Source organism: Triturus cristatus, chromosome 10 (assembly GCF_964204655.1).
Source record: "Triturus cristatus chromosome 10, aTriCri1.1, whole genome shotgun sequence".
NCBI lineage: Eukaryota > Metazoa > Chordata > Amphibia > Caudata > Salamandridae > Triturus > Triturus cristatus.
In genome coordinates, this window is record NC_140593.1 from 977,483,024 (window position 1) to 977,500,009 (window position 16,986).

Genomic DNA, 16,986 nt, shown 5'->3' on the forward strand with positions numbered 1-16,986 from the left:
AGGAATCAACTGACAGTCTGCCCTTGTTGGATGTACTTGTTTTACTGAGAATGTCAGACTTCATTCTCACATGACTGAGAAAGATAATGGGAATTTACAGAAAATATGCTCTCAGTTTAGCTTATAGATCACCTTCCAAACCTCTGTGGGAAAAGCATGAGAAAATAGTGTTTCTCTCAAACATGATTCATGATATCACAGCAGAAGGCTTTTTCACATAAAATCACCTTAGAACACACCACAATTCCTAAAATGAGTATGGTGCCATCAACAAATGATTTATAATGTAACTAAAGTCTTAAAACCTTCTATTAACTGCAATGCTTTTTAATGAGGTGCTATGATGTATATTGGTCCCAAGATGGCTGCCAACACTTCTTGGATGAAGTACTGACAGCCAATCAGATCTCACGATGAGATGTGTGGTTAGGCTCTGCCCAGATATATCTATCTTTTTAACTCTAATTTTCTCAGGAACTACTGAACTGATTTACACCATTTAAGCAAAAGGCATGAGTCTGAACTGAGGTCTACCTCTTTGCCAAATTTGGTGTAATTCCGTTCAGCAGTTCGGGCTGTAGCTGCGTCAACAGGTCCTATGGGGAAAACGTGTTTTGGGACCCCCCTTTTATTTCGGCCCCCACTTGACGAATCAGCTGGCCAAAAGTTTGGAAAATTTCACGAAGATTCATCAATCGGCGTCAACGTTATTCCAAATAGAATGTGTCAACGTTATTCCAAATAGAATGTTGCGGATTTCCTATGGAAAATAGGTCCTAACTATAACTACCTACTGGCGACTGCCAGTAGTGTGTGTGTATATGTATGTGTGTGTGTATATATGTATGTGTGTGTGTGTGTATATATATATATATATATATATATATATATATATATATATATATATATACACACAAAAAAGAAGCAGAGAACTCTGGGTAGTTCTCAAGTTTAGGTGGAAAGCAGTTCCTGTATGGAGCACTCTCAACACCAGCGACACTCTAGATCTGCTCACCTCAAATGTCTGTTTTTCTATCAAAATCTTTAAGCATAGGATTAGCACAGGGTCATCCACGCCGAGAAAGAAAAGGACAAAGTCTTTTGCCATTTGTACAGCAAAGTCTTTAAGCATAGGACTAGCACAGTGCTGTCCTTGCCGAGCTATAAAATGACAAAAGCCAATTACCACTCCAGGCACAGTATTACAGCTTTGAATTATATATACACACGATATTTAATACACCCCCTTGTTTTTAATTTACCCATAAGCCCCTTTATCACTGCCCACCCCTAAACCCTACAATTACCTCCCTTTACAAATAAAACAAGCATTGGCATAGCCAATAGGACTCGCTTTTGGTGCGTTATAAGTGTTTAGACAGAGCTATTGGGTTTGTTAACGTTTTTAATATGTGTTGTAGAGCATTGTGACTGTTGTGCAGCACACACAGCTGTGCATTGTGCAGAGATGTCAAAGGTAGCACGCACCACAGCTGCGCAGAGGTGTGAAAGTAAGTGCGCACCACAGTGCTAAAAAACGAGTGTTAAAAGGTGCGGTCAATTTTTAAGCTGTGTACTGTGCAATGGGGGGAAAGGAAGCACGCACCACAGCTGGACAAAGTGCAGAGATGTGAAGGGTAACAGGCACCACAGCTGCGTAGAGGCATTATTTAGCAGCTGGTGCCAGCAAGCACACACAAAAAGCAAGTGCTAATAATTAAGTGCCCATCGGCAGACACCGCCTCAAATTAAGCCCCCAGCAAGTCCCTGCATTATGCCCCTGGATCAAGCGAGTCCGAAAAACAATGTGGGAAAAGGAAGCACGCACCACAGCGGTGCGCTCTGCAGAGATGTCAAAGGTAGCACGCACCACAGCTGCGCAGAAGTGTAAAAGGAAGCGAGCACCACGGTGGTGAAAAAACGTGACTGTTAAAAGGTGCGTTCAATTTTGGAGCCATGTACTGTGCAATGGGGGAAAGGAAGCACACACCACAGCTGCGCAGAGGCATTATTTAGCAGACGGTGCCAGCAAGCACGCACAAAAATCAAGTGCTTATAATTAAGTGCCTATGTGCGCACCAACAGACACTGGCTCAAATTAAGCCCCCAGCAAGGGCCTGCGAGCACCAAAAGCAATGTGGGGAAAGGAAACTCACCACAGCTGTGCACTATGCAGAGATGTCAAAAGTAGCACGCACCACAGCTGCGCAGAGGTGTAAAAGGAAGCACGCACCACGGTGATGAAAAAACGCTAATGTTAACAGGTGCGGTCAATTTTTAAGAAGGTACCGAAAAAGAGGCGACTATAGAGGCCAACTACAGAGTACAGCAAATGTCTTGACGATAACATACTAATACAACGATAACGGTGCAGGAAGAGAGTACTGACATAGATGAAATGCGAGTGCTGGAAAAAGAAGCGTGCACTTCTGTGGCGGTGGGGTCTGTCCCTTGGCCGGGGTGGAGGGGACGCGCCTTGTCAGTATCTTATTGTCATGAATGTGAGTGCTGGAAAAGCAGCTAGCACTCTTGCGGCGGTGGGATCTGTCCCTTGGCCGGGGTGGAGGGGACGCCCCTTGTAAGGAAAGCTGCAAGGTCTTGAAATGAAACATGATCCACAACAGATGGCACACTGCGCGCCGTTGCTCGCTCCTGACAGCTAAACGCTGTGGGAGTAAACATTTTCAGAAAAGGTTGGACATGCACCTGCCTTTGGCCAATTGTGTGCTTTCATTTTTGAAAGCCAACGCAAAGGCCAATATCATGTGTGGAAAATCGAACACCACACGCATGAGTTTGCAGAAAGTCTGAAGTGATTCCAAGAGGCCTTCTCCTCGACAGCGCATGCGCGCTGCGCTAGGTTCGACCTAAAAATGTACACACACTTACTATACGTGGTGAAGGCATCTGCATGGTGAAGGATCTGCATGGTGTAAAGTTTGTTTCTAGGTTCACCACCTCACTTCGATGCCCCATCTCTCTATTTGTATATAGTAGTCCCTGCCTGTTTTCAATGTGCTCCAGTGATGAGGGACACTGTGCTTTCCTTTATTCTGACTTGAAAATAATCTTCTATCTGGAAGCGGTTTGATCGCATCTTTTATGGTACCACTCTGGGGGGGATGGGCTCTAACATGATTTAATTGCAAGGTATGGATGCTTGGAGATTAAAAAAAATAGCAAGTCATCACTCTTTGCCTTTTGTTTGATATAATTGGATTAGCAACCATAGCCGAAAAAAATAAAGTTTTTCACATTTTTGATAACTAGCATACAAATGCATCGTAATGTGTGGGAAAATTAATCTAATTCCACCACATTGCTTAAATTCAATATTATTTAAAAATAATTATGATTATTAATTGTAATAATTACAATATACTCCTTAAAATAATAGCAATAAAACGATTGTTTCCTCATATATTAGTATATGTATATAGTATAGATTATATGCATAATTTTTACTTACAATTTCAAATAATATTAGTTACATCTTATACAGGCAATGTATGTCATGTGTGAACATAAACACGATTTTATCATTCACATTCATTGTTGTCATAGTCTTCTTCTGATGAATAGGTGTCATCATTATCTGTGTCTGTTGATTTTCACATGCGGGAAGTTGCACATGTCACTGTGCTTGAGGTCATTTAGACAGCAGACAGGTACTGGCAGTTTGCAGTTCCTAATGCAGTTGCAAGCTATTTGATCTAAGACAGCCTGAGGTGCCGGCTGCCCCTCAATCCAGTCAATTACTAGTTGCTCTGCTCCCTCGTGTTTTTCCAACTTCAACTGTCTCCCATTTGGACTAGGTGTCTGTGGATCATTCAGAAGACATCCCTTGCTTATAGCGGCTTGATGATTCGCACGTTTGTCATGTTCCTTCAGACAATCCCTGCCAGGTGGAAGTTGATGACTGTCTATCTCACCCTTCCTTGCACAGAATAGGTGATATCAAGTTTTTCACGTGATGAACCAAAGATTTTGGTGCATACAGCAAGAACGAGCATTGCTCTCATTTGGACATTGGTTTGTCAGAGATATCCCATTTGTTTCTGAACTGCGAAAATGTTTCTGTGTATGCCTGTTGGCAGACAGGAATTTGAATGCACATACTTTTCCTTTTCCCACAAATGTCCCTACTGTCTTATATCTGGTAAATGTATGGGGACCTATCCTAGCCCGACAAACATTTTGACCAAGAGTTGAATCTATTTTCCCAATGTCATGGATTTGCATGCTTATTTCAGTACCACATTTCAGAAACAATTTAGCCATGATTCTGTCATGGAATCCCAAACACATAATAAACACATCGGTGTCATCTGAGCTTATCATTACTGCCTCATAACCCTCATTAGCAGTGTGTGCAGCATGCAGCAACCAACGACCATCTGCTTCTTCGTGTGTACTTTTGCGATCTGGCACTCCGTATTTCCCTTCAGATGTGATTTTGTTGCATTTGTCTTCACAGATCGCAAATAGTGTTTTATTCTCAAGTTTTTACAACATACTGTGGTTTCCTCCATTCATTAACAAAAAATGCGATGAGAGTTTTTGTATTCCTTACGTCACTTGGCTTTGGAATTTCTTCCCCTGTCCGACAATCTGGGAAGGTGAGATGCTCTGTAACTGGTACTAGAGTTCTTCCCCTCTGATTGTCCTTTCGCTGTTCTAAATAGAAGTCTCATTGTGTGTATCAAACACAACATCGATCCATTGACTCCTATTTTCTTCCAATAAAGCCATGGACAAGACAGACCTAGCCACCTCACCAAAGTTTGATTCCTTTTATTCTCTGAACAAGGACGATACCATCAATCAGCGTGGCTGAATTTCTAAGTATTTCCTCAGCAGGGGTAACGCTTTTCTGCAAGTATGTTGCAAAAACAGCTTTTTTTTGTCTTGCGCGAAAGACCTTGGTAAAGGTCCTAAGGGACGAGAGTGTACATCCGCCATTTGAAGGTTCGTATTTTGTGCTTTCACAATGATTTGACCAAATAGTGCTTTGTCTTCTTTCATGGTGAGTGTCCTGCCACTGCTGTTTACTGCATTCTTCTTGGACATGTTAGTGAAGGATTTTATTTTGTTTATTTTCATTGTGTCATTAAATTTCTTAATAGGCGTATTATTCTCAAGTCGCTCAAGTTTAACGTCTGTATAGCACTGTTCCCCTATTTCATGTGCCTTCATTATGTCTTGTGATGCCTTTATTGCTTTGGCGAGACTGAGATTATGTGGCCCAACAAATGGATTTATCCAGCTTGGAACCAGACTAACAGCTCTTGTAACAGTATCTTCATCTTTTTCAAATTGTGACTTATGTTGGTCTGCGTGAATAAGATCTGATGATACAAACCATTTCCCTTATCCACCCCAGAAAGGCGCTTGTGTGTACAGCCATCCTATATCTTTCCACAGCACCTGGCTTGAGGTTGAACCTTGTCATACAACCCGGAGTCTGTGTGTCTTTGACTGTTCTCTCTACCATTTGATCAACCAGAATTTGCCCAAACAGATTAACATCTGACGGTTGAACTGAAAATCATCTGTTGATGAAGTTGTGGTGTACCTGGATATTTTCCTGCAAGTAATGTCATTTCGATATAGTATACAGGCAGATATATAGCACAGTTCATCCTGTCATACACAAAACACCATGGGATCATAGAGCATATGGCGGCAAGATGTCAGTTTCTGTCTCGAGCAGCACGCAGCAGAGCCAGCAAGACGTTTTCATCAATATCCACATAAGACACTCAAATTGAAAAGAGATCTACATTGTCATGACGAAGATGTTCCAGGAATTCATCCCATAGCTGTTTTACTTCGGCAAAGGCAGCATTCTGCAAAACGTAATCTAATATTCGTTTGCATAGGTATTTTGCAAAGTCATTAACATCCTCAGTGAAGGAGCAAGTAATATTTATTTCCAAAGCGTGTAAATGCCGAGGCATCTTAGCACTAATATGCTGCCAACTGATTGAAAAACCTACTTGACACTAGAAGCAATGAGCCAAGTCTTCAAGGATTTCCTAAAACGCAGTCTATTTCTTGGAGACCTCAGAGAAAAAGGCATGGAGTTCCGTAGCTTGCAAGCCAGGGGGGAAAGACTTCTGCCACACCAAATAGCCTTCTTTACCTTAGGAATAACCACCAACCTAGCGGTAGCTGATATTAAGGCACATCAGGGGGCCTGCCAGGCAAAGGTCTTCTGAAACACAGGTGGTCCAGAGCTATGCTGTGCCTTGTGTACAATACTCAAGGCCTTAAATGTTACCCTCTCCTGAACGGGCAGCCAGTAGAGGTCCCTAATGCTCTTCCATATGGAGCTAAATTTGGGATTTTTAGAGGCACATGAGCTGCTATGTTTTGCAGAGACTGAAGGTTTGATTTGAGATGTTTATTAGTTCCCAAATAGAGAGCATTACAATAGTCCATCTTCAACAGAATCAAAGCGACTATGACAGTTTTTTCCATGTCTAATGAAATGAATGGAAAAACTTTCGTAAGTATCTTCAAAAGATAGAAGCATGAAGATGTGATTTGATGGACCTGTCCAGAAAAACAAAGTTGATCATCAAGCATGACCCCAAGATGTTTCACTTTTCGAACAGGAGATGGAAGCAAACCTGACTCAGCAGGCATCCAGGAATTGTTGGGGATGTAATTTCCAGTAGACAACCTGAATGTTCTCTTTGTAATTCTTCTCCACCCGGGGGATAGATTCCAACCAAGCCAGTCTCAACATTACTTCATACTTGCACTTGTGTACTGGAACTACACAATTGTACATACGCCTTTCTCGTACTGATGTTATTGAGCCTTCTGCTATCATGTCTGCTTCAATGCAAAGGTTGCGAAGGCCAGTGTCTTGACTGTGTTTTCCAAGAATAGACATGACATTGCAGATGCTGTGAAAGGTGCCTATTTGAAGAGTGAATCTGTCACACGTTACTTTATGCTTCCACATGATCTCAGTTGCTTCTGCATAGAGAGCTTGAACCATGACCATAAAAGTTTTCGCCAAATGCAGTGACTGTTTCAGCATTTCAGAAACAGTCATCAACTCAGTTGGAAGGGCAATAATGGTGGGCAAACAGCCAATGGTCTCCAGTGATACACTAACTAGGTCTCTAGTACTGATGTTAAATCCTGTCCAACTTCGTATTATCTGTGCAAGGCTCTTTTCTTGTCTTGTAACAACCCAGATTATTTTCTTATTTTGTGCAAGCTTCAATTGGGCAACACATTCCAGCGTAACTTCAATACTTGTCATCAATGGCTGAGACCCAACACATTCACCAGAAACATACTTGAACAATTATTTAGTATTTGTGGTGGTCAGTGTTTCTCAATGCTTGGGAGAGGAGCTTTAAAAGGTTGTGGTCCAAACAACTTGGGTTGCACAGCTATACTGTTGACTTGATGGATTGTCCCCTTACCAGTAATAGGCTTTTCCAACCTATCAATGTTATCCCATGGTAAGTTAGTGAAGATATGAGGCTGAATGTTGGTTCATTAAGATAGCAGCTAGTTTCTAAAGACACAAGGCGGTATCGTTTTCTTCCAGCTATGAGTATGAAATCCTGTGACCAAGTCTGTTTAGAGTGCAAATGATTTCAACATTACCTGTGTACTCCACTCTAATGCACTACTCCACTCTACGGCACTCTATGCCACTGCATTCTGACACTCTATGGGACTCCACAACACTGTACTCTGTGCCCCTCCTCGCCACTCTACCACACACTACTCTGCAACACTCCACTCTATCGCAGTACTCCAATCTCTGCCACTCTTTGCCACTCCACTCTTGACACTCTCTGCTACTTCACAACACTCTACTTCACTTTACACGCCTCTGTATTCCACTCTACACCACTCCAATCTATGCCTGTCCTCACCACTCTACACCACCACCCTCCACTCAATGACACTCCAAAATCCTCCACTCTACATCAATCCATGCCGCTCCACTCTACAATATTCCACTCTACACCACTAACTTGAACAGCAGCCAGGATGATGTTCAACATGGCTAAAACACATTGTTAAAACCAATAGCTCTTGCATTGACAAGACCTATTGGCTTGCCAATGCTAGTTTTTATGCTGCTCTTGTAAACATGTGCCTGGATATCTGCATACTATTCAGAATGGGTTGTATCATTGCTGTCTCTAAAGCTCAATGCTTTGTCATCAAGATCCATACTTTATGAATAAAACAATAAAAATACGAAAGTAGATTGTGGCAATTTTGTTGTCTAGTAAAGAGTAGACATAGAATTTTTTGAATAACATTGTTTACCCTAAAGCCAAACTGCGTTCTTTTGGTGCAATGTATGAGAATTGCTCATGCCTACTCCTCTAATTTTGTATTTGTCATTTAATCATTACAGTGATGTCCACAGACCTAAGGCTTCGACGGAAGGAAAGTGAGCAGAATAATGCAGCATCAGAAGAGAAAAGAGGCAAAGAAAAAAGTGAGGAAAAAAGATCATGGAAAATGTGTTCTTTTCTTGTGCGCATCTTCTTTCTGGTTTTTCTGATTCTGGCCATCATTTTGGGCATCAAGTTTTATTATGATGATCAGACTATTCAGCGGCATGAGGCAGCTCTCCGATCCCTAGGGACGGAAGGATTCTTCTTGTTCTCCTCGCTGGATGTTGACAAAGATCTCTACTTAAGCCCTGAGGAGTTCAAGTCAATAGCAGAAAAGCTGACTGGTGTTGCTCCTGTTTCAGACTACGAAGAAGAAGATGTTCAGGATCCCAGTGGGGAGACACTGTCTGTAGTTGCTAATTTTCAGCCTCTGATAATGGAAACCATGACAAAGAGTAAAGATGGCTTTTTGGGAATTACTCACAATGCCTTGTCAGGACTGCGAAATTGGACAGCACCCGTGACACCTTCCAGTGTTTATTTTGCCAGTCAGTTCAGAGCCTTCCTACCTCCAAAAAACAAGCTGAGCTTGGGTGATCCCTGGTGGGTAGTCCCCAGTGAACTCAACATCTTCACCGGATACCTTCCTAACAATCGTTTTTACCCTGCAACCCCCAGAGGAAAAGAGATTATTATCCACAAGCTCCTGAGCATGTTCCACCCACGTCCTTTTGTTAAAACCAGATTCGCTCCTCAAGGAACTGTGGCCTGCATCAGAGCTGTCAGTGACTTCTATTATGACATTGTCTTCAGAATACATGCTGAGTTTCAGTTGAATGAGCCTCCGGGCTTCCCCTTCTGGTTCTCACCTGGACAATTCACAGGTCACATTGTAATATCCAAAGATGCTTCACATGTAAGGCAATTCCATCTTCATGTCCCTAACAACCGGTCACTTAATGTTGACATGGAGTGGTTGTATGGAACAAGTGAAAGCAGCAATATGGAGGTTGACATAGGATACTTACCCAAAATGGAATTGCTAGCTACAGGCCCTTCCATCCCTTCTGTGATTTATGATGAGAACGGCAATGCCGTTGATAGTAGGGACCCCTTGGGTGACCCAATTGAGTTTGTGTTCGAAGAGATACACTGGCAATCGGAAATCAGCTGGACAGAAGCTGCAAAAAAATTGGAAGTAACCATGTATCCATTTAAGAAGGTGCCATACCACCCTTTCACTGAAGCCTTTGACAGAGCTGTTGCAGAAAACAAGTTGGTCCATTCCATTTTGCTTTGGGGAGCATTAGATGACCAGTCCTGCTGAGGTTCCGGGCGAACTCTCCGGGAGACAGTCCTGGAAAGTTCGCCCATCCTCGCCCTGCTGAATGAAAGCTTTGTCTGCAGTTGGTCCTTAGTAAAAGAATTAGAAGAACTACAGAGTGACAAAGACAATGGCTTCTATGCAAAAGTGGCAAAATTGCATCTTGAGAAATACAACTTCCCCGTAGAAATGATGATCAGCCTACCCAATGGGACAGTTGTTCACCATATTAATGCCAACTATTTCCTTGACATCACCTCTATGAAGCCAGAGGAAGCCGAGAGTAGCATCTTTAGTTTTACTGCTTCATTTGAAGACCCCTCCACTGCCACTTACCTGAAGTTCCTGAAGGAAGGGCTGGAGAAAGCAAAGCCATTTATGCTTACATAAGCTGCTGAGGAAAACAGATCCAGAAAACATGTTTTGACTTTTTTATGGAATTCATTTCAGCATCTTTTTCAAATACCTCTGCAAATTTGCACATTATTGGCCCAGTATTGACAAAGTGACTGCCAAAATACTTAAATATGTAAATAGATTTTAATCCGCTTTTTTCTTGGTCTACCAAGTACAACATGTCAATTTTAGTTTTGAAACGTTTGATGTTTCTCTTTTTGGTTGGATAAATCCCACATAATATCGAGATTTTACTTTAAGTAATCTGCAGCAAACATGTATTGTAAATAGGAACATCGCAACACAAATGTGATCATTTTGTTTTTAGAGAATGATTTTGTCTCCAAGGATTGATGAAATAATGCAAGTGTCCAAATCATTCCCTTAGCCGAGCTGACACCGATCTTTAAATTCCATAAGTAAGTAATCTGAGTTTTCAATTTTTAGCCCTTTCCTTTGTGAAAACTGTGATCACCAGCTTTCTAAAATTAAAAAAAGGTGTAATTTTCAACTACTCCAAGACTGCCCTTGGATTAAGGGAAAAGTGGGCAAGTTTAACTAAAGAATGAAAGGCGCACATATTGTTTGATTAATCATTAATCAATTTGCATGTTGAGCACGTTTCTGCAGAAAATAACAGGTCATTCAGGCTAAGACAAAACAAAAATATATTTGGAAGAAGGGTGTTTGAGTAGAGTTAATTTAATACTGTTTAAAAGGAAAATCCTAATTGTGAAGAAACATCGACAACAAATCATGAAGTCTGTCGAGAAATGTGTTGTGAAGTAATGGCCTCGTCTGTAATCGTTTCAGTGGAAATAGCACAATAGCATTTTTCTTCCTGTTCCAAAGCACTCCCAATTTCTTTTAGATGGCAGGCACCGGAAGATTACAGATTTTCCCAAAATCATAGCGTTTCATCGAGTTTGCAAGGCCACTGCAGGATTGCATGTCTTCTGTATCCATGGAAGACAATTAGATTGGAAAATTCTTGCTTCTTGTACTCTGCACTTTTCCTTTTTAGAGCCCAGTCACTGGGTTAGGTAGCTTGATGACACTAGGAGCAGAATATGTAAGGCAATGCACCCTTTGAAGTATAATCTGTGCAACTTGCAGTAGCATTTTTTCTACAATGTATGCACAATTTAGAGCTTCGAGGAAGATAGTAGGCACAAGAAAAGCAACCTGAAAAGACGTTCTTTGCCACTGATTTCCTCATGAACAGTGAATCTCAAACATTGCCTTAAACAAACTTGGAAGGCAAAAATAAGTTTCTTGTGCATCAATGATTTTAAGCATTCACAACTCTTCCCATTCATTTGATCAGTTGTTTTGGAGTCCCAAGTTTTTTTGTTATGAAATTAGGAAATGCTAAATGATGCTGGGCCACGTGACCGGTTCCTTAATTTTTTTGACCATCTGATGCACTGTGCCTTTTTAAATGTCCTAGTTCATGGGAAATCTTACTCACAGTTTTGAAAATGCTAAGTTGGAATAGTTTTCATTTGCTGATACACTGCCCCCCCAAAAAAATCAGCAGAGAGAGCCGTACTAAGATCATTGGGTAAAGTGGCTGGGAATGCCAGTTTAAAGAGACCATTGCAAATTTTGACCGATGTCCTCCTCACATAGACAGTTTGCCTAAACTGATGCACAAAATGTAATGAACATGGATTTGTAGCTTGCCACTGTAATATTATATTAAATTGAGCAGGAGTATTGACAGACAACTAAGAACTGACAGCTGTTTAACTCCAAGCTCAGTTTTGCTTTTCTTTCAGTACGCTTTATGGTGGGTGTAAAGAATGTAAAGCCATTGCGCTGTGCCTTACAGACTTCTCCTGATGTCTTGAGATTATTCAAAGTTATCGCCGAATGTATAAGACAAATTTATGCAGAAGTACCAAAACTTGCTCTATATTTTGCTAGCGGTCGACCAGAATGATTACAACCAGGCTGATCTGACAGGCTGATCTGACAACGTGGGTGGGTACATATGGGAGGAACCAAAGAGGCATAAGTGAATTGGAGAGACATGGGCATGGCAGATGAGGCAGCCCATCACAGTTTGGCTCTACAGTAATCCCTACATTACTGAATTGCGTGGAAAAAAAGGAGGCATGCCAGGTGTTAGAAATGGCCTGGATCAATCCACACTGCAAGAGATGTACATGGAAGCAGGAACAGAGGATGAAAAACAGCATAGAATGGTGTTGTGGGCTATCCTTTATATTCCATTTCAAAGTAAAAGCAGTCATGCAAACCAATTTGTAGTCCAATCGGATACAGTCGTGAAAGGGAAGGAGGGCCATAGGAAGGTTCGACATTACCCCTCACCTCAAACCTGTAATCAGGTCAGATTAAGACCCTAGCAAAAGTGGTGGGTGGAATTGCCCCTTAATAGGAGTACAAGAGGACAAGATGAGCCTAGTGAGCCACAGCCCATGTTAAAATTGTTCCTATGAATATAGTAAGGTCTGTACCCCCACTTTAAATTGACTACTCTCTGCTTGCACTGATTTCCCAACTTATATACATAAGTTTAGTCGGTTCAAAATGAAGCAGCAGGTATTGACACATAAAAACTGTTAAGATGTCTCTGCACATGATATTTAGCACATGGGAAGGCAGGCAGAGAATACATTAATGATCAATATGACACCAGCAAATCTTGGTTACATTTTACCCTTAGTAGTTGTTCTGTAGTCAGTTAGTCAAAAATGACTGATACCTGAAACGTGCATTATTCCATTGCTATACACTGTGTGTACTCATTTCTGTAACAAACATTAAAAATTGTGTAACTGGTCAACGTAGTGGATGTTTATCAGTAAGATGAGCAGCTGTACCACAAAGTTCTTTAACAAAGGAAAGTCTTAACCATCCTCGGCGAATAATACTTCGATTGCCATTTTTGACGACTACTAGTTTTTAAGTGGACTAATGGACACTTTCTGTGTATGTGTGTCACAGTTTCAAGGTCCGTAATAACACCTACTCATACTCCAATTTAAAGACTGACTGTCAGCATATCGGCAAGCTAAGCCTGTATAGGGAATTATAGTTTTCTGTTTTTAACTCCACATTTACTTATTTTGACATGTTGGTAGTCGTACATAACAAATACGGTTGTGATACTACAGAAAAAGAATATGAAAAAATGCAGTACACGATTTTCAAGTGTTTTTGATTTTGTCCTGTTGACATCTTGGCTGTGTAGGTTATTACAGTTCTTCAAGTAAAATCTAATGTTTTAATTTGTTTAAAGCAACATAACCAGGCCAGAGTCTGATGTCTGCCAAACATTTGACTGCACAAGCATAAGCAATTGTATACATTGTATTTTGTACTTGTTAAATGTTTTTGTTAAATGTAGTTAAGGACTTTTTAAATGTTGATCTATTTGTAAAGGAGGAGTGAAAGAAATACGTTGTTTCTCTTGACCTTCTGTTCTTCATGATGATCCAGTCTTAAAGTTAAGCAAGTAAGAGGCCGGGTCTGATTTCCTGACAGTTGCAGTGCAAGAGAAGAATATGCTTCTGTCTCTCCTCTTCCATAGATTCTTGCTATCCTCTGTGTTTTTGGTACACTGCCACTTCTGTTTTTCAGACCAAAGTTCTCCATTTCATTTTAAACATGATCTCAGAAGGGTGTGGAGATTCTGTTTAAGAAATATGTTTTACTATCTAGGGGACTATCCAAAATTCAATTGCACACTGAATAATGGAACATTTTGAAAGCATGCATTTGTGGTAATTTTCATATCTGCCTTTCCTTCGCTCGAAAGAGACTTTTGATTATTGCTGCTGCATTTTATATTGCTATTTCTCTGCAGCAGCAGATCAAAACACTTTAGCGACCAGGGCTTTTAAAAGCAATTTCCCAAATAAAAATACATTGGAACCGAAGTACAAACTAGACATTGGCTACTAGACAATGGCTAGATAGCTTGGTTTTAAACCCCAGTAGCAGAAAGGCTTCCAGCTGATACAAACAAGTTGGAATTTCTCTGGCAGCACACCTATCATGCCAGAAAGTAGCATATTCATGACCACATACGGGGGTGTTTCGCAACATCCAGATTTGGCAGGAAATATCGATGGTGTGGATTATGTCAACCTGTCTAGTACTGAGTGCTTAGTTTATCTTTCTGTGATGCTCTTCACCTCGGACCAGGACCAAATACGGCGTTTGATTTCAAGTACATCACCGAGCAGACTTGAGCAACGGTTGAGTCACGTAACAGAATCCGTTATGTTGGATTTTAATGACTCACTTTACCTTGTGCTCAAAATGCAAATACTAACTGGGAATGCCTTGCTTTTTCTTATGCGGTTTTCCTTTTATATTTGACAGTGGATCCACTTTGAATTTGATTGAGACCGATGTAATATGGGCTCTTGAGAGATTTACAATCCTCCTGAGTGTATATATAGGTCATCACTACCCAGGAAGTTATGGGCCCTGCGACAATAGCTGTTTGCATAATAGTTACAATTATAACTTTGTTGGAGTTTACCATGCCCGGTAATTATAGGGTATGAAAAAATCCGATCCCCCATAGTTAAATTTCGGCAGCTCAAACCTGCCAATATTTAACAAGTAATAAATGACCACTAAACCTAAAAGATTGGGATTTCTTTAAGCATAGCACTAAACTCTGCATGTTTATTTCCCGGTTGGATAATGAACAGTCTTAATAGATAGATATGTATTGGCTTCCATAAATAACACACCCCCACTGGGCCGCTCGTAAAGAGGGCCAAAGTGTATCGTGGATCTAATAACCAATGTTAGACAACCAAAAAGTATATTTTTAGACAGTTTGAGCCACACTTACTTTTCCACATTGAACATTTTGGTTTGACTTGAAGGGGATCAGGTGTTCTCATCCGTTATTAAAATACCATGCAATTTTATTTTCATACCATAACACCTTTTCCCCAGTCTTGACTGAAGGAACTTGCTAAGTAAGGTCCACTGACTGAGATGGACAGTCAAATAGTTTAATTAAAATGGAAACCTTTAGTCTGAGACTCATAATCTGCAAATGAACATCTCATGCTTCCTTATAAACACCTAAAGCAAACATTCTACAAATCAGGAAAATCAACAACTGCTCTCTATCCATACTTCAGTTGTGGCTTGAAATCGTATTTGCAATATGTGACGTATTGATGTTGGCTGTACCTGCAAATGTCTCCGGTTTAGTGAACGTTTCTGTGTTTATATTTGTATTACTTTATATCTTTTAGTCTTCCAGCAGGTGAATCTTCGCCACACCTACTGCCATTTATATGTGTACTGTTTTTATATTTTGTATCGGTTTCATAAAAAGATAATAAAGTTTTAACTTTAAAAAGTCGTTATTTGATTGCTTAAATTTTGCAGATGAAATCTGTTGTTCTGTCTTCGGATCACCTGCACCCATCCCATTTTTCCTTCATTTCAGTCACTCTCTCGATCATTCTTTGTATGCACTCTCACTCTCTCTACCTTCATTCTTTCTCTCTCCTGCTCTCTGTGACTGTCTTATCTCTCACTCCTGATCCTTACCATCTTTACATCCCTCCTGTCTTAATGCCGGGCTGCTGTGGTTTATATGTGGGAGCCGCAGTTTCAAGAGTGGTAATAATGGGTGTGAATTTTGCCCTTTCCCAGGTAAAAGTTTGTGGAAGAAGGTTACTTTAATTGCCATTATTTACTGACAATATGGAATTTCATGGGAGGTGAAGGCAAATGGGGAGATTCTGTTTTATTGGTACTGGTGGAGGTCTTGAGGTGAGGAAGGTTTGAAGTATCCTGTGGGGGGGTCTTCTTAAATGAGCAATATGGCTGAATGAGTTGAACGGTCACCGGTCGAGATGGTTGAGGTGCCTGTTGTGTACTGCGGCTGAAGGCATGAAGTTAGAGCTGTCAGTAAAATGGGTGTTTGGTCACCACTATCTCTCCTTGCACGATTTATTACAGTTCGGTCACCTGCTGAGCTGCACTTCCTTCACCTTATCCACATCTCCTACGCAAGACGCTCCTCCAAATTACTCCTTACTCTGGATCGCGCTGTTGGGCCCAGACTGCTCACAAACTGGAGGTATTGAGAGAGTTTATTTTGTTTTTAAAATAATGCTGGGAAGTGAGCTGGAAGAGATTGGGATACCAGGTTATTTGTGCGACAAAAGCAAAAGGGTATTGGTGCAGCAGATCATAAGTAGTACCCAGACCTCCTACTCTACAAAAAAAACAAGCATTTGCAATGCAATAGGTCTCGCATTTGCAAGATTTTGAGCTATTGGCATTGAAAGGGACAATGCCTTTTTATTTGTGTTTTGAAAACCTGCAAGCAATGACAAGAAGTACAAAGTGCACATAACTAAAAGGCATTTTCATTTACAATTCCAATAGGTCAAAGTTTAGAGAATGCGAGACCTATTGCATTGTAAATGCTTGTTTTTCTATTGACAATTACTTTGGTCCACGTTGGTGGCCCTGTCACTTTCCGCCACCATGTTATATTCTATCTAGAAAAGCTGATTCTGCGTATTTGGCTCTCGTTTCTACTGCCTTTCAGATGGGCAAGTCTACTAGACTTCCTTTTTTCATTGCCCCTTCTCATCCTTTCGCGTAGGACCAGCGGTTGCAAATGCCACACACCCTGCTAACTTTCTCCTATTCCAAGTTCCAAATCTATCCCTTTTTTCCAAGGCACTAGGAGCGCTCCAGCTGTAAAAATGCAATTTTGCCTGGAGCGCTGTACATGCTTGCATCGTTTTTGGAAGCATCTCCGACACTGCAGATGTCAGTATCTTAGAAAGAGTTTGAGTCATACAGACAGCTGACAAGTGATATCCTTATGTTTTGCAGTTAGTCCTTGTAAATTAA

The 16,986-nt window shown here is 40.9% G+C and overlaps 1 protein-coding gene across 1 annotated transcript in view; it reads left to right on the forward strand.

Annotated features, from left to right (window-relative positions):
- Positions 1–15,469, forward strand: part of SELENON (selenoprotein N) — a 31,106-nt gene extending 15,637 nt beyond the window's left edge. The window contains exon 2 of the mRNA XM_085628885.1: positions 8,405–15,469. Within this exon, the coding sequence (XP_085485011.1) occupies positions 8,407–10,101 (1,695 nt within the window). The 5' untranslated portion in view covers positions 8,405–8,406 and the 3' untranslated portion in view covers positions 10,102–15,469. The remainder of the gene's footprint in view (positions 1–8,404) is intronic.
- The last annotated feature ends 1,517 nt before the right edge of the window (positions 15,470–16,986 follow it).